Raw genomic sequence first — 24,660 nt, forward strand, 5'->3', positions numbered from 1 at the left:
AAGATGGCAGTGCAACGTTGAGCTGTCTCTTCCCCATATTGGAACAGCTTTCTTAAATTTAGACTGATCAAAACCCATCTTGTTTTTGCAAATGGGTGCAGAAAGCACAGAAGACCTGTGACATGGTCAGCTGCTTCACCCACCGACCTTCAGCACCTGCAAAAGAGGCCAGGCACAGCAGTACTGGTGCTGGAACACTGAAGGTAAGGACCCTGAGCCTTCAGAACCATTTGCTACCACTGCAGTTCATGGGAACTGCAGCTACAGCACTTGCTGGTGGCAGCAAGAAGAAATTGAGCAAGTACTTCACAGGTATTTCTCCACAGTGCCTAAAGAATTGTTTTTTATTGTAGCTACTTTCTCTTCATCCTTTGTTCACCAAAACCTTTTTCAGCAACTGGATGAAAACATTACAATAAAAACGGACAAAACCCAGCTTCAAACAGCTTTTCGTACACTTCTTATGCATCTTCAGTAGGGATTTTGAATTTATATTGCCAACTAAAAGAGAAAGACGGCTGCAAAATATCCATCCCTAATAAAAGCATCATGAAACCCAGATTTCATTCCCATGTTCTATAGCACTCCTCCCTCTCTCCCAAGTGCCTTAAGATTAAAAACAAAACAACCCCCCAGATCAACAGCCTTTGACCAACTAGTTGCTTTATCAACTCTTGGGGCATTACTAGACATTTTTAGGTTAGACTGTACAACAGTTTCTAAATAGCATCTCTATCATTTGGACATTTGCTCAAAACACCTTTTATCCCCAGCTGGAGCAGCTCCAGCATTCCCCACTGGCAGGTGCCGTACAGAGCTCGTCCCAACACACTGTGCTGCCATGTGTCCTGCACCCGAGTTAACTGCGAGGGGCAGCCACGGAGATGAAACCTGGCACTGCAGCATAAGGAAACACCAGTGGCCCCTTTCCTTATGCATCATCCAGGGTTATGCACAGTGACCAAAATTTCAGCTACACGAAGTCCCAAGTGCTGGCAGTGACATACCTGATTCTCAGCCAGTGCTTTTCGTGCAGCTCAGGAGTTCACACTTAGCAAAGTGAGGTATCTAACATATTTCAGAGAGGTGGAGGTATCAAAAGTCTCTTCAAAACCCATATTTGTTAAGATTTCATCAATACTGTGCAAAAACATAAGCAACTGTTCTAAATTAAAACAGAAATGAGTATTGGTATGTCATGCTGCTGTTCTAGTTTTATATAGCTTAATGTGACATTCCACAAAATTGGTGTCCTTTGTTACTCATTTGGCATCTCTTAAATGTGAAAGATTTAAGCTTCAAGAACCAAAAATTAAAAACTCGTTATTAAACTTTATATTTTAAAAAAATCACAGTTCTTAAAAGGATACTTCATACAGCTGCACCATTTTGATGGTGAGCAGTCAAAATCATCAAGAATTTATGCACAATAGTTTTGCTAATAAAATAGGCACATAGTGGCATGTAAACTACACATGACAACTAGAACAGCAAAGGCACGATCCGGTTTGGTTTTTCCTACCTTTCAAGATGTTGGTTGATTTACAAAGAAAAATATTCTATACTCCATGCAGAAGTATTACATTTATATTTTACAGCACAGGACCACTACAAAACTGCTGTCATCTGATAAAATGGATCATTTAAATAAAATAATATAATAATAATAAAATAAAAAGATAGCAGCTTTTTGCACTGAGGAACTGAATTTCTGAAGTAACGGACAACACGTGTTCTGTCATCTGTCAGGCTGAGGACATCTGAAATTTTCTGTGTAGCTTCTTGTCTACAAAAAGCACTGCCTGGACACTGAAGGTAGCTACAAGTTTTCTGGTTTGCTATTTTCAGCTTGTGTTTGTTATTCCAGATGTCACCTAAGACCCTAAGAAGTTAGGATGTCTGTAAAACTACCAGTTGCTTCTCTAATACCAAAGCAGGTTTAACCAGTGATTTAACTGGGAACCTGACTGTGACCCTTCTGTGAACTGAGCCTGTTCACCTGTCTCTGCTCACACCTGCAGACTGAATTCTGTTCAAAAGGAACCACTCTAAGCATAACTGGTGTCTCACTGAGAGACAGGAACAGGAGGAGTTTTAAACCAGAACACAGCCCTCAGCAACTTACAAGTTAAACCTAATGCAGTCATTTGAAAGTGTAATTTCTACCCATTCCAATAATATGACAGTTCTGCATTTCACAGAGAAACCTTAGAGTAAGTAGAAAACTTTAGTTTACAAATATGAAGAAGATCTTTAAAAAAGACATTTCATGTAATTACCTTAAATAGTTCTTATATGCACCATTCCACATTGTGGAAAAGCTGAAATATGCAGTCTGGACTCCACAAGTTGAAGAAAAACAGAATTTGTATGTATTGGCACAAATACTTACATCTACATCTGTACAAAGTAAAAAAGCTGACAACCCTGTCCCACCAGTGCAGCGTTTTCAACTGCTCTCCAACACACACTTCCTGTGACTGCAATGAGCAGCATTAAGCTGGGAACTGAGCCTTCAGAGCGCGGTGCCAAAAAGTTCCAAACTGCTTGGTCAGTCTCTGAAGAGAGGAATGGGAAGTATATCCAAAAAAGTGTCAGTCCACTCATGCTCAGAGGTCACTGCACTTCACTCTGTAAGCTCCTATGAGCAGCTTTACCTGTAAAAGCAAACAAAGTTTTCCATATCAATGCTGGCCACAGGTGGTTACTGTGTTAAACACTCCTAATGCAGGAATGGCACAAGAAAAGGCACACAATTGCTACTGAATTAAGAAAGGAAAAAAGAGGAATGACAAAGTCCTTAATAACATCAGTTTATAGTAGCTCTACTGAAATATAGATGCCTTGTTAGAGGACTCCATTAGAATATTGCAACATCAGGTGGTGTTTGAACAAGTCAGCCCCAAATCCAAACCAGACAAACATATACTTCCCTCTGAATACACATTCCACTTAAAAAAGAAATTAAAAGACAGTACAATAAAATGTACTTCTTTTATATATCTTCAGTGCAACTTTTAAATCTAAAGATCTGGAAAAATTACTGGTGTATCTTTCAAGGACAAAATACATGCTAGCAGAACAGGATTTATCTTGCAACATGCAGTGGGGAATATTTCCCAAACCACCTGTAAAATGCAACAGACTATTTCAAAGCAGAGTGCATACCCCAGTAAATATTTCCAACACACAAGCAAAAATATCTGTATGCCAAAAAAAAAAATATGGTGGCCACTCCATGTCTCCTTCAGTCATCAAATTCACAATACAGACAGAGAAGATGTTTAGCTGGAGCATTAGCTTATCCTAGTGTATGAATTATTTTGACTGCAACATAAAATCATTTAATTATAACATTTGCAATGTTCCCCAGTTCTAGCAATGTCACAGGATGTAACAGTAACTGGATGGAAACTGGGATATGGAGACAGAGGAAACCCTTAGTTTTACATCTGCGACATGCAGCTAGAAGCTGTATGAACGTAAAACATTCAGATTGTGGAAGAGTTACTGTACAACAAATGAACACACACATTTAATTTTGAGAACATTTTGTACCTTGGCAGTAGGAGCTTCTGCCAACCGTATGAAAAGCTTATTAAGGCCTGCAGTAGGGCTGAAGGAATAAATAAAGTGACTGTCCTACAAGAAAAAAAGAAAATGGACAAAGTTAATGATGGGTTATGGCTGAAAGAGCTATGTAAGAGGACTAATAGAACACAACATTTTGACTATGCTTTTTTTTGAAAGAACATTGTATATGAACCTTCATTTTATGAATCATCAAGAAAACAAGAGAACTTCAAAGTTGTGCAGAGTGATGCATTTAATGGATTAAAAAAGAAACCCCAGAAATTAATTATTAGAACTTTGAGGTAGGTTTTTAAGAACTTACTTGGCTCAAAAATGTGAGAGGCTTGGTCAATTAGAGAACAAGCCTCAGTCCCAGAATCACAGAAGGCTGGAGGCCGGAGAAGACTTCTCCAGGGCATCTAATCCAACCCTTGCTCAATCAGGGCCACCTAGAATAAGGTTGTTCAGTGCTATGTCCCTGACAAGTCATAAATTTTTATGGAATCTAGCACAAACAACTTTATAGTTCTCTCCATATCCAAAGAAAATTAATTTTCATTTTAGAAAAACTTCATCATGATAAAAAGTATGCTTTATCACAATATTGTAAATTCAAATTACAGCACTGAGATTTCCCAGGCTGCTCTACAAAGACTTTATGAAGTAGTTTTACAGTCAATCAGTTATATGAAAAGATTTACCAAAAATACAGGGAGCTGGAATTTGTCGTTTAAAACCACAGCTTGTACACTGCATGGTCCACAGAGCCGAGCAGTAACATCTTTACCAATGAAATTTGCATGGAAAATAAAGAGAAGAATTCCAAATCCTGAAAGAGAAGGCAATTCAGTTACATGAATTTGAAATGATATCCATTATCTAGAACTGCGTACACTGGATCTTTGAAGAATTATACAAATACATATAAATAAAACACATTCTATGGTGTGTATATATATATATTTAAACAAACCAACGTGCAAAAATCACATTTCCCAAGCCAGTGGATCCAGAAAACAACTAGCTTGGTCACCAAGTTAGGACTTTTCACAGCAAAAGTAATTTTATGTGGCTATTAGAAAGGAATGCAAAATGGAAACAGCAATCCTCAGCACAGTTCACTGCTGTGGTTTCAGGTTTACCCACAGAGAGTTATGGAATTTAGCGTAGTTTGGGTCTAGTCAAGAGGAGAGAGAACTGACCCCAGTCAATGAATCGCACAGAAATTCAATAAAACAGCAACCTGAACTACTCACAAATACTTCATTTTAACACATAAACTTATATAAAGTTTCTTAATTCTGTAAGATAGGATATCTATAATCAAGAACTAGAAGACTTATCCAACTACTCTAAACAGTCAGAAAACTGAGCAGACGTACCCACTTTCAATCTCAGTTTAATTGGATTCTAATAGTCACAATGATTTATCACTTCAAGAAAAATCAGTATCAGTAGATATTTCCCTGGTATATTCATCAAAAATGACTTAGCTAAGCCAAGCAGCAGAGAATACTATCTGAATTCCTGGAAGAATAAAGAAACATTTGCAAATACGTTGGGAATTTGATTCCCAGCTTTTTCAAAGGGTTTGTGGGCAAAACAAAGTTGACTGCAGCTGCTTCCTTTTCCTAGTATTTCTAGACTGCATTTGTCTCAGGGCACTGCTGGGACTACATTCCAAGCCTTCAGCACATGACCTACTGTCCTTGAAACAAAAGGATCTACTACAAGATCTTCTCTAGTAATCAAGTAAGCCCAGATTTTCCTGAATCATTAATTCTAAGGTAAAGGTGAACCACCCCTTTCCTATAATGCCTGTCACTGAGCTAATACAACCCATGAACAGAAAAAAAGCTGACACTCTGTACATAGCAATTAAAAAGTCTTAAAAAAAACTCTGCCCACAAATCCTACCCATAATACATCAATATATAATTGCTCCCTATGTTCCATAATCAGAGCATTCTTAATGTGATGTACTGCAAAGTCGCACAAAAAAAAATTTGCATAGGAGACAATTTAAGACATGCTTTAAACATATATTTCTACCTTTTATAAACAAACAAAACCCCCACTACAAGAACAAACCCCTCCCTACCTTCTGGCACATTTTGTGGAGGTTCATAGTTAAAATCCAAAGAGAAGTCTGGCCCTTCGCAGAGACGATGACAGGCAAGTGGGAACACAGGCTCCAGCAAAACAAGGCGTTTTTCAAAATAAGCCTTGATGGTATCTTCTGCTACGTTAGAGAGCCTGAAAGACCAAACAAGTGAGGCCTCTGCTACACACAGTGAATTATTTTACCAGACATGGACTTGGTGAGACCTGACACGTACACACAAAAAAGGATTCCAGATCATCTTTTTAGCTTTGTGATTTTCAGGAGTGAATGCTTTCCTCACTAGCATTTATGCACAGAGGAACCACAGGTCCCAATACTTTGTTAATAAAATATTTTATCAGCAATTTGTTTGTGAAATTCAAGTACTGGGTCCAAAAAAAAAAAAAAAAAGTTAATACAAATGCCGTACAGTAGATTAAAAGAAAGAATCTTAACTAGTCACGTATTTTGAAGGCTGTATGTACAGAAAGCTATCCCAGAAACATCAATGCTAAACAGGCATCCCCACTTTCCCAGCCTGACTGAATTATCAATCTGTGTGCAAGTAAAAATAAAAAAAGTACATCCCTGTATGCTTTTACTGGCAATACTACAGGGGAAAAGGCTAGTTCCTAGTTAAACTCTGTGAATAAAACAGTGAAAAAGTAGCCATACTACCACTAAAATAGGCAAAGTGGGGGGTTGTTTTTTGGCTGGGTTAGGGAGGCAGGGGGAGTGGCAGCCCAGCCTTCAGAGAGAGACCACATTACCCAGTGGTATCTGGCACTTTTGCAGGCAGATTACTCAGTAATCCTCTTCAGAAAGCTGTTTTGTCAGAATTGGGGTTTAAATGCCTCAGCACAGCAGAAGTCCTGCCTCTGGCAGCTTTGTAGCTTTTTCAGTTATTATTCAGAGCACACTTCCCCATTCTGCTAACTGAAACTATCATCTGCAGAAGCTAAAACTTCAGTGTTTCACTGGAAAGAAACCACAAGAACTGCCATGCCTAAGCAAGCCCCAAAGTCCATGTAGCCTATTTTCCATATGCTTGACAAAGCTGTATTAAATATGAGAAATTAACGGTCATCCTTTTTTAGTACACTGTCCTATTTTCCAGCAATCTGATTAGGAGCCATCCAAAACTAGAAATTGCAGCCAAATCACATCTCCTTAAATCTACTTAATCCCTTCTAAAATCCCATGTATTTGTGACCAGAGCATTCTGCAACAATGAGATCCATGATGCAGTTGTCCTGTGTGAAAATATTCCTCCACTTCAAACCTACCACTAGATCATTAAGTAGGATGACCTGACAGAACCTTTCAGTTATTTTCTGTTGTTTCCTGATTTTACATATTGATCTTTTCATAATTTTATTTTCAGCCTCACTACTACTAAACTGTCCTCTTTTTTGACTGACAAAAACCACTGAACTGGTATTTTCAGGTAGTGAGTCTAAAGGCTTCCTGAATTAGCAAGAGCTGTGTTACTCCCTATATAGTTCACATCAGCACAATGATATCCCCAGACATCACTTTGCAATCATCAATATTTAATTTCAACTGCCACTTCACTGGCAAAATTACATGGTCAGGATCTTCCAAAAGTCATTATTTATATTAGCCAAAACTGAAGGTGGCAGATGGCAAACAGGAAACAAACTGGAAAGGCATCAAATAGTGAACGAGTGACAAAGTCTCACTACACTGAACAGCAGATACTAGATCACTTATCTATCTGCATGCTTGCTGTTGCCTTCAAAACCTTAACGAGTCATGATTTGCTTCCCTAGACAAGCATCAGCATACTCCATTCACCCACTTCAGCTGCCCCTGCTCACTTGAACAGGTTTCGAATTTCTGAAAAATAATTATTAGCTTTTATGCTTTTAGCACTTTTATTTTCCTTTTAGCACCCTACAAGAGAAAAACATTCCTTATAGTGTTCATCTGCTCAGGACAGAAGTTGGATACAGTGATCTACAATATCTCAGACAAACTTTCCAGGGCACTAAAACCACTGGCATTGGAATACTTTCCTCCTGGTATGAAACTGGATCCAAACATGTTACTTCAACAAAAATCAGTAGGATGATCAGTAGGAAAATCTGGCTGGAAATCAGTCACTGCTGGTGCACCCCTGAGATCAGTACTGGGTCTGGTCCTGTTTAACATCTTCATTAATGACCCAGAGGGTGGTGCAGCGAACCCTCAGCACGTTGGCTGATGAGACAAAACTGGGAGGAGTGAACGGCTGACAGCCTCTGGTGTATTTCTGGCATCCACAAGAGACCTCAACAGGTTTGACAAGTGGGCTGACAGAAACCTCACAATGTCCAGGTATCTTTGGAAAGTTTCCAAGAACCTGACAACCTCTCTGAGCAGCCTGTGCTGCATCGCACTCAACAGGAAATATGTATTTCCTGATGCTCAGAGGTAGCCTCCTGTGCTCCAGTTTGTGTCCATTGCCTCTTGTCCAGTCACTGGTAACCACTATAAACAAAGTGACTCCATCCCCTTTACCCTATTACTTCCGGTGTTTTTGGATTGATACACATTGACCATTACAAGGCAGCTTCTGTAAAGACAGACTTAAAAAGTCAGCTGATGGAAAACAAAAGAGATATGAGGCAGAAAACAGCCAGGGCTTTCTATACACTGGAAGAGAGTAAATTTGGATTACAAACTTTTTGACATTGTCTTAGATTACACAAATGAAACACTAGGACTAAATAATCATGAAACAAGAAAAAAAATTTTGGACTGAGACTGTGCTCTTCCAGCAATAACTATGCATTCCTGGCAAAATCTCACCTGCAGCAGAAGCCCTGAGACTCTCCCCGAGTCTTCCCCAAGTTTAGAGATTGCCTGTTATATGCTTTCTGCCCATATACATTAACTACAGTATTCCTCCAAACGGATATTTGAAGTTTTCTCCTTTTCTGTATGTTTTGTCTCAGTTTAACTCAGTGTATTTTTACATGACCATATGACATCAACACTTCAAATGTCAAATACACTGCACTATTCTTCAGTCATTCTGCTGCATGATGATGATGATTTCCATCATCTACTGGCATGAAAGCTTTTATCCCTGGCACTTTCAGCTCGTAGCTGACATTTAAAGGTCCAACAACACCACAGCTGCCTGCATAGGCTTCTCATGGTGTTTCTGCTTGGTGTTCTTTTGTATGATTTTTTCCTATGCTTTCTAGCAAGGTATTTTATTTGGCATGCTCTACTAATAGCTTACATTCAATGGTCCAGTGCTAATACACTTCTAAGTTTTCAAGATTGCTGTACCTGAAGTTAAAGGAATCTTTCACTTCTAGGAATTACTTTTTCTCTCTTTCCATGCTTATACTCAGTGTTTGAGTGAGTGTACACCAATTCTGCTAGCTCGCATAATATTGATTTCACACTATTTATTAGTTAGCTTTCTGCTCAAATCAGATCTGTTTTCTGTCCTGACATTTTCCTTGACTTAAACCAGAATTATGACATGCCTAACACTGCAAACATCAGCAGAACAAACTTCCAAGTACAGATTACTCACATTTCCAAGCGGCTCCTGAGCTGCTCATACACCAGGATATTATTGAACTGTTTAGCAAAATGCATGGCATTGTTCTGATGCTTGGACAAAATGTTGCAGTCAGCTCCGCTTTCTATCATGAGCTGCACTATATCAGAATTCCCTCTTTTACAAGCCTGTGTGGAAAGGGAGAAGGTGGAAGGACAAAAAACAACGACAAACCCGTTAGACTAGAACATAATGTGAGAGCAAGCAGAACTGCAGAAGTGAATTAAAATCCAAAATTAGTTACAATTCAGAAATTTAACTATTTGCTCTGTGAATGGTAACACAACTTGAAACTGAGGAACACACCCTATAAATATTTTATCCAGGCAATACTACAGATCCAATCCTACAGAAGCAGCAACATTCAGGATTACCAAGCAGACATAATTAGAAAAAAAAAACCTAAAAAAAGAAAGTAAACCCCAAAAGTTCTGTGAAAACATCCAATCTGCTGGAGTCCAGTAATCGTAAACTTTATTGCAATTGTTTACCTGAATAAATGTGTTTTTGTAGAACTATTTAGAAATTATTAAAGTAATATTTCCAACTGCCTGTTTTTCTATGCATCTCAGTTTAAAGTGGTACATAGTTGTGTCAGACAGCCACTGTTCTCCTCTGTGTAAACGTTCAAAGCTGCTCACTGTTACTTACAGCAAGAATTTCAGGGTACATCAACTAGAGACTTAACAACAGCACAGCAAAATCTAAAAAAGTTTTACTTTGAAGAAAGCAAAGACATGCTCTTGGTCACTTGTTTTCAAACATTTCACTCATAAATTAAAAAAAGGCACAAGAGACACAATATTTTTATCTTTGTAAGACCTTTCAGAAGACAACTTCTGAAATTTATCTCTGCTCTGAACTTTGACCTGTGCCTTCATTCCATCATCTTCCATAAGTAGAACAACCCACCTGCCTTCCACAAACCAAAAAACTCAGACCACCTGACAGAAAGGAATTGAGTGCTAAGATCTTTTTTCTCTCCTAAATAAAGTATGATCAAACTCCTAAGGTTAAATAAGAGTGACTTGGTAAACACATTGATAGGTTTATCCAAAGAGGGCTAACCTTGTCCCAGGAAGTCACTAGAAATGAAGATCCTATTCTTTGTATCTGGATTGCAAAACAAACCCCTGGAATAAATCACCGCAGACTGCTAATTGGTTTGTGTAACTGTGCATCAAAGACTAAAAAAACCTTTAAAAACAATGAAGGTCAAGACTGAGGTTCATGGAAGTGGCCAAATTATGAGGAGATTTTGGACTGAAGTGGCTGAGGAAACCACAAGTGAGTTGTTGTCTTCAGAGAAAATGCAAAATCCCCACCGTTGTTAAGCCTCACAGAGGGCAGAACAGAAACAATACCACATTGTCTGGACAGGAAAGCTTCTGTAACCTCTTCAACAAACAAACTACACAAACAGCCTACACATAAATACAGTGAGTTCATCCAAAGGGAACTTTGGTGAAATTCATCCACATAAAGAAAAAAAAAATTAAAAGCAGAGACTGTTTTAAGAGTATTAGAATTTTTCCACTGCAACAAAATTAAATATTTCCTTTGTGACTGGGGGAGTAATGGTGTAGAACAGGCACTGGGAATTAGACTAAATCGGGTATTTTATTTCTGGCCTGCAATAAAACAGCAAGTGTCAATCACAGCAACACCCAAGTGAAAGATTTTCCTTTTGGGAATTTTTCTCTGCCTGCTGAAAATCTGATTATCTCAGCTGGAAGACCACATCTTTGAGCCAAACAACAGAAGAGGATGATGAGCCACATTTAGCACTGCATGCTGAAGGCATCTCTGTTTCATGTTTAGATGTTACAGTACATTAAAGAAATGGATTAGAACTCTGCTTAGAGTAACCACAGATAGTATTTTTATTTCAAATATTGTACATGTTTCTGAACGAATACAAATATGTTTTTACATTTTATTGGTTTTGCAAAAGTATTCCTATTAAACCATGTGAGGACAAACACAGAATTTACCTTCATTAAGGCGGTTTCACCACTGCTTTGCTGCATGTTCACATATGCTCCAGCTTCCAGAAGAATAGCTACTGTTGTTAGAAAATTCTGGGGAAAAAAACAAACCAAATCACAACACAAGTAAGTAAAACATATTCTGATTTTGTTTCAGAATAGGAAATGACATTTACTTAAAATTCATCCACAGAATTCAAAACATAAACCATGGCACAATTAACATTGCTCTCTCCCGTGGCTAATAAATACCAGTTCAGACTTAGGCAAGTGGATAGCCCAAATTATTTACAATTCTTACCTTTTTTCTACATCTTGCAATAATAAAGATCACAGCAAGGAAGCAGTGTATTAGCATCTGCCACCAAAGTGGAAGGAGGCTCCCTTCTGGCTTTCTGTCTACTGTACCTGGGAAAGCACATGGACCAACCTGAACAGAAGAGTGCACCCACGAAACCCTGACTTGCTCTAACTTACTGCTTTAGCTGGTCTTAGCGTGGGAAGAGCTTGCCACTGTGCCCACTGCCCAACTGCTTTAAAATACGAAATCCTGTTTGATCAGAGATTTTCCAAGTGACTCCAGTTTGGATCCTGTGTAGCCAGACATCGTAACATGCAATTCTAGCACAAGAACTTAAGCTCTCATAATAGACAAACAATTCAGAGATACCCTCTGCCTCCACTGTTCCTTCTATGATATTCTCTGTTCAGGACAGGGTTTGTGATCAAAACTTATTTACACTACAATAACCACAGCTGCTGAAATTATGCATTTAAGGTCACCCTGCTGTATCTTGCTAACTACTTTTTAGGCATCATCCAAAGGTAAGAAATTGAAATGTAAGTAAAAGAGCCCAGAACCACAAGTACAACAATAACCAAGCCAACCTTTTCAGCTGCATGTATCAATGCAGTTGTTCCATTTTTCTGTCTACCATTAACTTTAGCTCCTTTCCTGATCAGCACTCGCAGAAGGTCGTCGTGTCCTCCAGCAGCAGCAAGCATTACCAGGGTCATTCCACTTGGGTCCTAGAACAAGAATCACTGCCATTATGAAAAATAATAACAAGAAATACTTCAAGATAAATCTAAGCTGCAAGACAAAACTTTCAAGTGGATCAACATGTTTCACAAAGATTTCCCTCCCTGGCAGAAGAATTCACACATAGGGGGCTGCCAGATACCAGCAGACCATCACCTCCCACTTCCCTGGCCTGCAGGTCTCACACTCTGAGCTCCACAAGCTGCAAAATCCTTTGCAGTTCTGAGGACCAGAACAAGAAGCAGGAAAATCAGAATGAACCAGGAAGAAAGGCTGTAAGGTATTTGAGGGTGAGGAAGGCAGCAAGACTGTTGGAAATAGAAGTTAGCACCCCTGGAGACAAACCACTATGGCTCAAGCCAGCTGCTGCCACAACACTGCTTTTTGATTTCATCAGAGTGTAAGTACAAGGACATTTTGTGACCAGCCAGTCTTCTCACTCATTCCTGCATTTTTCACCAGACCTTACAACTCACAGAATACATGCTGGCCTCAGTAGTTCATTTGGCATCTTCCCTACACCTCAGAAGTCTCAGCATAACGTGGAGTTCTCAAAATGTTACATAATACAACTACACAAGATCACCAGTGATGATACCAGTATTGGAGATTTTAAAACTCAAAAATGGAACTACACTACTACTCAACAGAAAAATAGATCCTTGAAAGTAAACCCAGTAAGAACACAGCTGATGACAAACTGGCAGGAAACTAATTATGAAATAGTCCTGGTGTGTCAAACAACTTTTTTTTGGGGCTTTTTAGAATTTTGTTTTCTATGCAGAATGTTTCACACAGTTTAGCCACTTGAACTGATGGTTATCATTCCTAACAGCATGCAAAGTTCCACATTTGGTCAGTTAAATACACTGGGCAAGTTGGTTGGAAAGCTACTGGGATAGTTCTATCACACTTCATTTTTTCTTGGAAGAAATGGATAACAAATACTGAAACTTCCAAGTCTGTACTCTTTTTTGATACCTTGTGCTATTTTACCTAGGTGAGATGGAAATCTGCTACAACACAAGAGGGGAAAGCTTTTCAAACCAATCAAAATTTGTCTTCTTCCCTCCTACTGTCTTCCAATACTTCTACTGCACAAAAATTACCTCTTGATCCAAGTTATATTCCTCATTTGAAGAAAGTGCCATTTTCACTGTCATGTAGTCTCCTTTTTTAACAGCATCTCTCAGGAGGGCTAGAAAATAAAGTCAATGCTGTTATAGGATATTTCCCTCAGAAATGTCAGCTAAGAAATACCCCTTCTTCCCAAAAAATACTCACTACTTGATATAGGTTCTGTTGATACATGATTCTCATCTTCTCCATCAAGATGCCTCTGGAATTCTTCTAGTGTCAGCCATTCTAACTGCATGTCCATACCCAAACTCAAGACTTGCTGCTTGCCATCTATCATGTATTTAATTTTGTGGAAGAAAAAACGTGTAAAATAAGTAACAAATTGTAAATTTTCAAGCTAAGGAATGCTTGCCCTTGCTTCAATGGTCAGCAGCTTAACTAACAACTACTGCTACTTTTCATTCCAATAAACTCTGGCAGTCAGCACGAAATGGTTCTCAGCAGCAAAGGCCACATTAGGCTACAAAGGCTACATAAAATGCTTTCAGCTGAAAGAAACTGTTAATTTGTTGTAATAAATAAGGCTGAAGTGATTATAGGAAGGTGAACACTCCATCACTTTAGTAGCAGAAGCACTGGAAACACACTGAAAAGATATCAGTGAGTTTCAAAAGAAAACTTCATTTCAGCCCCCTGCAGAGACAAGAACTGGAGCACCAGAGATGCAAACAGGAATGAAGAAAAATCTCAGCTACCAGAGTTCTCCATTTGACACACATCCAGTACTTCTCAATCACCCTCTGCAACAATGCAAGTCCATGTGTCTGCCTCAGCTCTTTTATTTTTCCTTTCCTTGTACACCTTGCTCTTTTAATTCTTCTATGAATTTATATTCTAGCAAAGATTCTTCTCTTTTGCAGTTATTCTCATAACATTTACTCTTTTGTTCTTCTGAAGCTACATTAAACAACTCAAATACACTTCTGATGACCTTAAAGCCTAGAACATTAAGACAGTTACCAAGAGTGACTACTTGAGCCACTAAAGACTATTACATAACAAAATTTAAGTAAATGACCAGCATCAATTTAGAAAAGATCTGTTCTCTTTCTGTAAGTACTGGAGCACAGGAGCAAGTTTAACATAAGACAAAAGTCAGGGAGAGCTAGCCCACCTACCCTGGCAAGTCTGAGTTTTGGCTGCTTTCAACATGGTACCGTCTTCCTTTTAAGAAATGCAGTTTAGAATTGTGCATAAATTACTGCTTCTAAATTATAGTTCAGTATCTGTGATGATCAGACAAAGGACAAATGCTGCACAGAAAAATCATTCATCATTCTGCTTCTTACCACTTTCCTTAAGCACTGTAAGCATCTATGCCACTTTCAGAAAAAGGTGTTTATCTAGCGAAGGAATGTATTCTGAAAAAAGTAATCCAGAGTCATCCTGAGATCAAGAGCATAACACTAGTAATCCATGACACTGTTAGGAATAGAAACAGAACCTAGACATGTTTTGCTGTGTATCTAATCATCCAGAGTTGTATAATATAACTCATCTCTGTGGCTAAAGCAGGAGGCAAGACGTTTGTCTGATGGGAACCCCTACTAGTTTTTCTAAATATAAAAGGTATATTTAGATACACACATCATATCACCAGAACTGAAACTATTCTGAAAATAGCCAACAGTTGGATGAATTTCTCAAAAAAAGAAAAAAAAATTACTATTACATGCCAGAGAAGCACAGTTGTCAATGTTAAATTAAAAAGGGCAAAATCATGACTTGTCTACAAAAATGTCAGAGACTTCTAGATACTTCTGTGCTTCATACAGGAAGCATATATTAACATTCTCATGAAGCATGTATTAGCAAAGCCATTAAACAGAAGACTTTTGCTTCCTAAAATAAAAACAGGATTCCTTATTTCTGGGGAGTGTGTTTGTTACAAAACTACACAATATCTGCCCTTATAGAAATAAGAAGAGAATGTCCTGAAGAGTCATTCTTTTTTCTGTTTCAAAAAGTTAGCACTTACTTTTTAGGACCTTCTGTTCTTTTCTGGTTTTTTCTTCTTTTTCAGGCTCTTTCTTTTGAGTTTTTTCTTTAATTTCAGTTTTCTTTACTTCTTTTTCCTAAAATTGAAAACAAAGATCAAATTTCAGTGGTAGGAAAAAAAAATAGAAAATAAACTCCTTTCACCACTCCAACAATAAAGTATATTTACAATTAATACTACTGAAACCCATATGCAACAGTCTTGTAGACATTCCTAAGAATTAAACAGGTGAGTCAGGAGTTAAGTCTGTGAAGGCTTCTTCCCTAACAGTAGAGGTATTATTTCCTGAACACAGTAACTTCAATTCATATTTTTACTGCACCCCAGCCATTTAAGTTCCTTTATGGAAGAGCTGAAGATATGACAAAACCAGCATTTTGAAGGAAATTCAAGATTACTAACTCTTCATTTGTTCCAAATAGTAAACCTGAACAGTATGTAATTATTTCAGGGTATTTAACAATTTTATAGCACCACATCCAAAGCATTATGGTAGCATTGACTTGAACTCAACTGAGAAAAGTTGACAGTTGGACACAAAAAGTTCCAAGATTTTCAATTTACACAAACAGAACACTATGGCAACAGCTATTTGTGAAAAACAGACACTCAGCAAAACCCACCCAAACTCATGATATCCCTGCAGCAGCCTGAGCTTAGCAGTATCTACTATCACAAAAAAAACTTATTGTACATATAGATACATAATCAAATTTGCCAAAATGGAATTCAACTGTCTCTACCAAAGTTTTGCCTTTCTCCTCCAGTAATGTTCTCTCTCCACTCAGCAAATTCACTGCAGAGTAGGCTGGACAAGGCTCCCTGGCATGGCTTTGTATCAGTCTCTGACACTAACCTGGCACAGGTAGTAGCACTGTCTTTCTGAAAAACTGCCCCAAAAAGAAGTCCTCATAAAAAATTTTATATATGCTACCATCTGAAATAGAAAAAACCTTAATTAAACCAGATTAATTTGGTGTATCATTATGTATTAGCAGAGCTGAGGCATTTAATTGCTTTCCTCATCACCTCCCTCCACAAACCTCAGCTTTTGATCACTGACGTGATTAATGCTAACACAGGCAGCTGTTAATCCTGCCAGATGCTCCGTATTTCAGAGGAAATCCATAACTCACTAAAGGGACTAGCAGGTATTAGCTATAGTGGGACTGTTAAAATCAGTAATCCTGAATTCTATTCCAGGTTTCTAATGCTGATCACATGCACAGCATACACATTTATTTTTGGAGGCAAAAGAAATGGCAGGAATGGTTCAGCGTACAAACTGACCCCAAAAAGAAGATACTGTGTTACAAATTGACATGATCGCTGTTCTATAAGCAGTTACATAAGGAAAGACAGGTACCTTTCTTTGAAAGGCATCATCTGCTTGGGCTGACAACTCAGTGAATAAAAAAGACCCTGCAGAACTCTCCACCAAACCCACCCACACAAGTCCACAGCTGCTCCAGAGAATACCTAACCAGTAGCACAAAACACTGCTTGAGCCTTCCACATTGAAAAGAAGCAAAGAGCAGAATGCCTTCCATAGTTTCCTGGTACCTCAGAGCCTGACCACAAGAAAAGCGCAGACACAACTCACTGAGAATGCTGACTGAGGAGCCACAAGCAAACCCACTTTCCTCTGCTGTTCATTTATTCATGATCAAGGTGACAGGATTTTTATATTACTGATAAACAGAACAGAATTCCCAAGATATTCCCTATTCTTGTCTCTCTCTCTCACATATATATAGCCTTGAACTGTAAGTAAAATATTTGGGTAATAAAAGGACCATATTGCTTCAACTATTCAAACAGCTTTCTGACACTGGCCTATCCCTCAGAGTAATTCCTTGTTTTCCAGAGCTTTCACCACTAAGATCGTGTAAAAACACTCTTTTGTGTAGCTCTACTCTGAGATTATGCCATGTAATTCTTTATCCCCAAAATAACTTACTTAAGGTGACCTACTCCATACACAAAACAATCACAAGCAGAGGACCACTGCTGAGCCTGCAGAAGAAAGTTTCCACCGTGGAATTATGGACTCAGAAGTGGGATATAGTCCAGTAAGTATCAAGGTGCTTTTGCTGCAGTCCTGTTAAATCAGAACACGGCTGCTCTGAATAGCCAGTGCCTTATGAACTGCACACTGTATTAGAACAGGCTGAAGCAGCTGAAAGAAATTATATTCCCGGAAACATTACAAAAAACATTTATTTCTGTCATATTTTTTTCTTTTGCCTTTATGATACTGCTTTTCTTAAAACACTGCTGTTTTAAATAAGGAAAAATAAATATTCCAGTATTTGCTTAGCTCATTTCTTACAACAGGTACAGCATTTCTATTTCTATTTAATATGAAACCACGTCATGAAACTCAGCACTTGCTGTAAGCACTCCAGGAATTCTAACAAGACAAGCCTGCTACACAATTATCTGAGAGACCCGGGCTTTAGAAGTGGTTTCAGCATTCCAGTTCTCAGGTTGGTGCCACCACACATAAACCCTAATGGCCAGTGTCTGAGAGAGCAAGTGTTGCTCAATATTGTACTGTCTTACTACACAAGTAGAAGAAAGTCAGATGAGGACACTCTTAAAGGTGGGTGCAAACATAGGTAAAAACAACAGCATGCCTTGCAAGAAGAGGAAATGTCATTCTAACATACAGTAAATGGGAGAAATTTATCCTTTCACATTTAAATATGCTTTCCTCTCCTAAAGCATCCCCCCCTTTAGAGGGTTCAGAATCCAGAAATTTCCCAGTCTGTTATACATTGTACAGTGGGTGTTTAAGTTCCTGCAGCTCAGTACCTTTCCAATTTGTACTTTTCTCTTTGCCATTATGAACAGTCATGGTCTGAGGTACCTGTACCTGAAAGATGACTGATTTTACCCCCAGCTCCTACTCTAACTGTGCTTACCTCCCCAGGGGAATCAGTGGGCTTGCACATCCTTTCCTCAGTGCTCAATCTCAAACTCTTCTGCACTGGTGAAGGAGCAGGTGACACTTTCTCCAGCTCTCCAGGTACTTTTTCTTGACCTGTTTGCTTTTTGTGCATGCTCTTCTTCTCTAAATGACTGTCTTGAATTTCTGCTTTTCCACCTTCTTCTCTACAGTCTTCTGCTTTTTGATTTTTTTTCTTCTTTCTTTTTGCCCTAGTATCAATACTATCATCTTCATTACTTGCTGATCCATCAAGACATTTATCAGTAATGGCATCTTTTTCATCAATTTCTTGTTCCAATCTCTCTTCTCCACTTACTACCTTTTGTTTCTCATCTTTATTTTCAGAATTTATGTTTGAATTTTCATTATCAGTTCCTTGATAAATTGAATTATCTACAGTGCTTGATTCTGAGTCAAACTGAACATCTCCATGCTTCCCCTTCTGTGATTTTTTATTTTCTTTAGAATCTTCTTTAGATTTTATTTTTAAATCTTTAACTTCTCCCTTCTTTTTCTTGATTTCTTTAGTGTCTTCTTTCTTTTGTTTCTTTGGGTCCTTTGGATCCTCAATTTCTAAAGTCCTTTTTTTTGACTTTGAATCTAAAACCAAAGTATCTGGTGGATTTTCACATTCTGTTCTGGGTTTTTCCTTGACTTTTGGAGACTTAGATTTTTTCTTCTTTGAGTCATCTGAACTTCTATCCTCTCCCTCTTTTGACTTCTTCTTTTTCTTCTTTGATGAAGCATCATCTTTTGTTTCACTCTGCCAGTCACTGTCAGACTCTGCTTCAAATATATCATCATTTAGAGACAGTTTCTAAAAGGTAAAGAAAAAAAATTAAAGATTTTTCTTCCCCAATAAACTTTCACTTTGGTACAAAGTATACAAAAATGGTAGTGGTCATGCTTGGGAAAAATAAATTTTTAAGCACTTTAATATTTTGATCCCTGCGAAGACCATTCCTCATTGCCAAATTGCAAAATGTGATAATACAATTCCAGCTTACTTACCTAAATTACATTACTAACTGCTTGGATGAGAATCAATATGTGCACAAACAATTCAAGTAAACCAATTATACATCCAAAAACCAGATTCCACCACACAACTAAATCTGAGCTACTTTACATCAAAAATAATTGATTTGATTCTATAAGATTTACCTACAGGTTTCCCAGAAGCAGGGTATCAGGTTTCAAAAAGGATCCTTACACTGCTTATTCAAACTAACTGAACAGTTAAAATGAAGAAAAAGCCATATTCTTCCCTCTGGCATCTCAGCTTTCTGTATTCCTCTCTTCCCAAACTTAACAATTACATGTTAAAACTCATTGATCTCCTACAGAAAGCAGGAGAGTGATTGGAGTAGTGTGACAGTGACAAATGACAAGACAATATACATGTGGGTAGGGAAAGGGGGTTATTTATGTTGTCAAAAACAAACTAAAATGACCATACATTACTTATATAATCCCATTAAAAACAGAACTGAAGTTTAGATGGATTCAGTCTACAAGCAAACCCATCAACAAAAAAATCCCTACCAGAAAACAGCAACAGAACTAAGTTTCACAAGAAACAAAGCAGTTTTAGGTGAGATTCCTTAAATCTTCTTAATTACACATTTCAAATGCCTTCTCTTCTCCCTTCCTCTCATTACTAGAGTCTAGATAGGGATTATGTCTCCAATGTAAGATACTGCAAGTCTTTTTTAACAAGTTTAGGCTTATTATCCACAACCTTTTTTCTGAATTCGAGAAGCACTTCTTTGCAGTCTTCCAAGTGAACCTCTGGTTCCCAGGTATCGTCATCAGAGGTGTATCCTTTCCACCGGACTTTATAGAGAATTTTACCCTGTAAGAAAAACCCACAACATTTAATCCAATGTGGCACAGTATTGCATCAGCTGGTCAGTTCTTGACAATGTCAGTGGATATACAATTTTATGTATATAAAAATCAGTATTTCTGTAGTTGGAATAGTTTTATCCAAAATACTTGCAGTACATAACAGTTTTTCAGAACCACAGCTACAATGTACATATCATAAATTCCCAGTCGGTTTATCAAAATGGGTTTTCTGACATTTATGAAACTTTTTTTTTAAAGTTTTAGTATTTCCTCCTTAAAAATTTTAAGCTTGATATAAACCCTTAAGACGTCTAATGAATTAACACCATTCACCACGTTTCGCATTGGAATTTATACTTTATGCTATATTTGTAATCAATTCCATTTTCGAGAAACTGAAAGACCAACAATTAGGGAAAAAAACCAGTAATGAGATCAAGTTAAACCTAGACAAAAATCTGAGTGTGTGCATCTTAGTGGAGTTACAAAGATTTTTGTAGATTACATACAAAAATCTGAGACCAATTGTCTCAACTGTATTGAGCTTCACTGAGGGATAAAATTGCACCTTGGAGTTTCTATCTAGTTTTTTCTACTAAATTACAAAATTCTTTACCATTAAAAATTTAAATTTTTAGCAAATGTGCTAAGGAAAGCACCTTTGGAGAGGCAAAATAGTACCTCTGACTTTCAAACATGGACTGATGATTATCTGAAAGACCTCACAGTGCTAACCAAGCCTGGAAAAAGAAAGCTTGAGAAGAATTGCCATTAGGCACTTACTGTTAAAAATCTATGAATAAATTTTTGCCTGAGCATAATTAACTATCGACCAAGTGTACATACATGCCATTAAACTTCAGCAACCAATTAACCATCTCTATTTACAATCTTCTGGATTTTACTTCACAGACATCTAAATAAATAAATAGCCTATATTCAAACACTTTAGTTCAACATTTCTCTTAAAATTTAGCTTAACCCATCTCTCTTGATTTAGGAATTAAGTTTTCAGAATCATATTCCCCTCTCCTCTTTCTTTCTTCTATTGGAGTTACTTACCAAATAATCAATCAGTAACTTTCTCATTACAGTCAGAGTGTGTTAGGTTACAAGAGATCTCCAGAGCCAACAAGTAAAATGCCCTCTCAAAGCAGGACTGCCTACATCAGGCTGCTCACTCTGCCCAGTCAGTGTATCTGTGCAGGTTTCCCTGTCTTCCAGCTTATGTCCACTGTCTGTCTCATCCTTTCCCTGTGCACCCCCAAGAACAATCTGATTCTGTCCTCTCAACATCCTCCTGTTAGATACAAATATTACTTTGATCTCCCCTGAGTCTTCTCTTCTTATGGCAAAGCAAATCCAGCTCTCAGCTTCCTAACTGTTTTCATCCCCCTTCTCTCGTCTCTTGTGTCCTGGGGAGCTCAGGACTCCACACAGTGCTCAGGATGCTTCTCAGCACTCTGAGAAGAGAGAATGAAGCACCTCTTCACCTTCTGCCTGCACTCCTGGATGCTGCTGGCCTTCTTTGCTGCAAGAACTGCTGATTCATGTTCACCTCACTTGCCTGTGGGGACTCCGAGCTCCTTTGCTGCAAATCTGCATCCCAGCCAGCTGACTCCCCTGCCTGGTGGCACAGGGTTATTCCCTTTCAGATGCAGGACTTCTGCTAGCTGCACAGTTAGGTACATCCTTGTAACTCAGCTACCAAATAAGCTACAAGTCCTTTCTTCATTAACTGAGAAAGCCGCATAAAACAACGTCTAATGCAAATGCAAAACCATTTGGCTGTTGAACGACTACATCCCGTGCATGCAGAGTGACAGAGAAATGCAGCTTAGGAGAGCGATACAAAATTCAGCTGCAGTGAAGGCAGAAGACTGATTCTCACACTTCACAGACACAGTCTTACACTTACCTATCAACATTATTTCACTCAATATTGGGGGTTTTCCCCCCTCTCTTATCACTTAGAAAAAATAGAATGCTTCCAAGCATTTTTATACTGCTCTAGCGTCTGTGAGTTAGTGATCAGCTAGAACAAACTCGTATGGAAAGGGGTTACCACCACACCATTAAACAGCAGAGTTACAATTTCCCTCTTCCACTGGGCAACATCACAATTTGCAGCAGAGCCTGTTGTTTAAGTATAACTGAGGTGCAGTACAAAAGCCACGGCCATCTAAACCTAGACATTTCAGGTTCCATCCCTTGGGGGTGGGTGGGTCAGGGAGAAAAGTAATAATAAAAAAAAAGGAATCCTCTTGTTTTCAAGCCTGACTTATGTTGACCAACACTTTATACAGGCAAAGCTATAAATACTGTATTATGCTGAAAGTATAACATTATCTTAAGACATTAACATATTTCAGCTAAGGTGCAATTTAATAACATCACAAATATCGAAGAAAATGCTGATCTGAAGGTTCTCCAGCCTAAGACTCTGACCGTTTACACGAAATTGACAGAATTTTATAATCATGTACCTGAGTGAAGCCCAAAATAAAAAACATAAGTTAGTTACAATCAAAATCTTTCAGGCACAAAATCATAAAAACCCCCTGTATAAATTATTTTTTCTATTTGCGGTTTAGGAAATTTTTTCAAGAACTTCAACCAGTCTAGGCTGCTTTCAAAGAAACAAATCAAGGTCTGGTATTTCAGTTTAAACAAAGCAGGATCACTGCTGCTAGTTATTTTAATTAGGAGAAGACTCTTATTTTAGGCGGCCTTCCCCCATTTTCTGTCTGTGAACACCGTCCCCAGCAACACACCTTGAAAACACCTCTCAGTTCTCAGTTATATTCAGTTCTGCCCATTTCTGCACTAAAAGATTTCACATCAAAACAGCACCGCAGTTCAGCCTTACGAGCCAAGAGCAGTTTAACAATGCAGACAAAAAACAACTTCTTAGTAAATAAAGACTTATCCTCGGCTGAGGGGATTGAATCTGGAACAAGGGGCAAAAAGGCTCCTTGCACAATTGTGCACAGAGTGCTTTACATGGCAATTGTAACGGAATTACTCTTCCCACATCCCCAGTGTCAGAGACCCGCGCACTCACTCACCCCCTCCTTCTTCACGTCCAGGATTTTCTCCACCTCGAACACGTCCTCCTCCTCCTCCTCCTCGTCCGCCTCGCTCTCGCCGCCGCCAGCCTCCCCGCCGGCTGCTACCGCAACACCCGCCGCTTTGCCCGCCTTGCCGCCGTCCTTTTCGCCGTCCTCGTTCTCCGCCGCCGCGGCCGCCGCCGTCTCCTTCTCGCCCTCGGCGCCCTCCGGCCCGCCCGCCTCGCCGCGGCTCCCGGCCGCCGCCGCCATCTTGGGCCGGCCTGCAAACGACAAGGGCGCACGGCGGCTGTGACACCGCGGGGCCCACATCCGGGGGGCGGGGCAAGGGCCGCCCCAGCCAATGGCCGCGCCCGCAGCGCGTCACGCATGGGGCCGCGTGCCCTCCGCGAGGCCACCGCGGGGCGGGGCTTGGGAGGCGCCTCAGGGGCCGTTCTGGGGCAGCCCCGGCCACGGATGGGGACAGCCCCGGCCATGGAGGGGACAGCCCCGGCCATCGAGGGGACAGCCCCGGCCATGGAGGGGACAGGCCCGGCCGTGGAGGGGACAGCCCCGGCCATGGATGGGACAGCCCCGGATGGGACAGCCCCGGCCATGGATGGGACAGGCCCGGCCATGGATGGGACAGCCCCGGCCATGGAGGGGACAGGCCCGGCCGTGGAGGGGACAGCCCCGGCCATGGATGGGGACAGCCCCGGCCACGGATGGGGACAGCTCCCACGGGAGCGGGGTGCTCAGAGCCCTGTCCGGCCTGGCTTCGCACGCCTCCCGGGATGGGGCATCCACGGCTTCTCTGGGCAACCTGTGCCAGTGCCTCACCACCCTTAGAACTCCTTCCTAACGTCTAATCGAAATCTCTCTTTAAAGCTTAAAGCATCTCCCGTTGCCCTATTGCTATCTGCCCATCACTCTTCCTCTTTTTTGTAATCCCCCTCCAGGTATTGGAAGGTGCTACAAGCTCTCCCTGGAGCCTTCTCCAGGCTGAACAATCCCAATTCTCCCAGCCTGTCTTCTTAGGAGAGGTTCTCCATCCTTCTAAACATCCTGGTGTCCCTCCTTTGGACTCACTCCAGCAGGTCCCTGTCCTGCCTGTGCTGGGAGCCCAGGGCTGGATGCAGCCCTGCAGGTGGGGTCTGAGCAGAGCAGAGCAGAGGGGCAGAATCCCCTCCCTGGCCCTGCTGCCCACACTGCTTTGGGTGCAGCCCAGGACACGTTTGGCTTTCTGGGCTGTGAGTGCACACTGACAGCTCATGGCCAGCCTCTCACCCACCAGCACCCCCAACTCCTTCTCAGCAGGGCTGCTCTCAGTTTATTCTTCTCCCAGGCGGTATTTCTGATTGGGGTTGCCCCAATCCAAAT

The 24,660-nt window shown here is 39.8% G+C and overlaps 1 protein-coding gene across 1 annotated transcript; it reads right to left on the minus strand.

The window, feature by feature from the left end:
- Positions 1-285: 285 nt before the first annotated feature.
- Positions 286-23,653, minus strand: MPHOSPH8 (M-phase phosphoprotein 8). Its single transcript, XM_083885313.1, has 13 exons — positions 23,302-23,653; positions 20,124-20,237; positions 18,357-19,199; positions 15,409-15,505; positions 13,575-13,700; positions 13,400-13,488; positions 12,137-12,277; positions 11,255-11,341; positions 9,234-9,388; positions 5,675-5,829; positions 4,275-4,402; positions 3,559-3,642; positions 286-2,657 (listed from the first exon to the last, which is right to left on the minus strand). Exons 1-13 carry the CDS (start codon positions 23,611-23,613, stop codon positions 2,610-2,612), a joined length of 2,379 nt encoding a protein of 792 aa, XP_083741439.1. The 5' UTR covers positions 23,614-23,653; the 3' UTR covers positions 286-2,609.
- Between the last annotated feature and the right edge of the window lie 1,007 nt (positions 23,654-24,660).

The sequence above is a fragment of the Zosterops lateralis genome (assembly GCF_965231275.1).
Source record: "Zosterops lateralis genome assembly, chromosome: 2".
NCBI classification, from domain to species: domain Eukaryota; kingdom Metazoa; phylum Chordata; class Aves; order Passeriformes; family Zosteropidae; genus Zosterops; species Zosterops lateralis.

What these genes read in the sequence shown, in the direction of transcription:
- MPHOSPH8 (XM_083885313.1), bottom strand. Translation starts at nt 23,613, where the DNA reads ATGTGGGCCCCGCGGTGTCACAGCCGCCGTGCGCCCTTGTCGTTTGCA. An exon ending in TGATACATGCAGCTGAAAAG is followed by an intron (nt 11,342 to 12,136) that starts GTTGGCTTGGTT and finishes TTTTTTCCCCAG; the next exon opens with AATTTTCTAACAACAGTAGC. An exon ending in TCCAGCTCCCTGTATTTTTG is followed by an intron (nt 3,643 to 4,274) that starts GTAAATCTTTTC and finishes TTTTTCTTGTAG; the next exon opens with GACAGTCACTTTATTTATTC.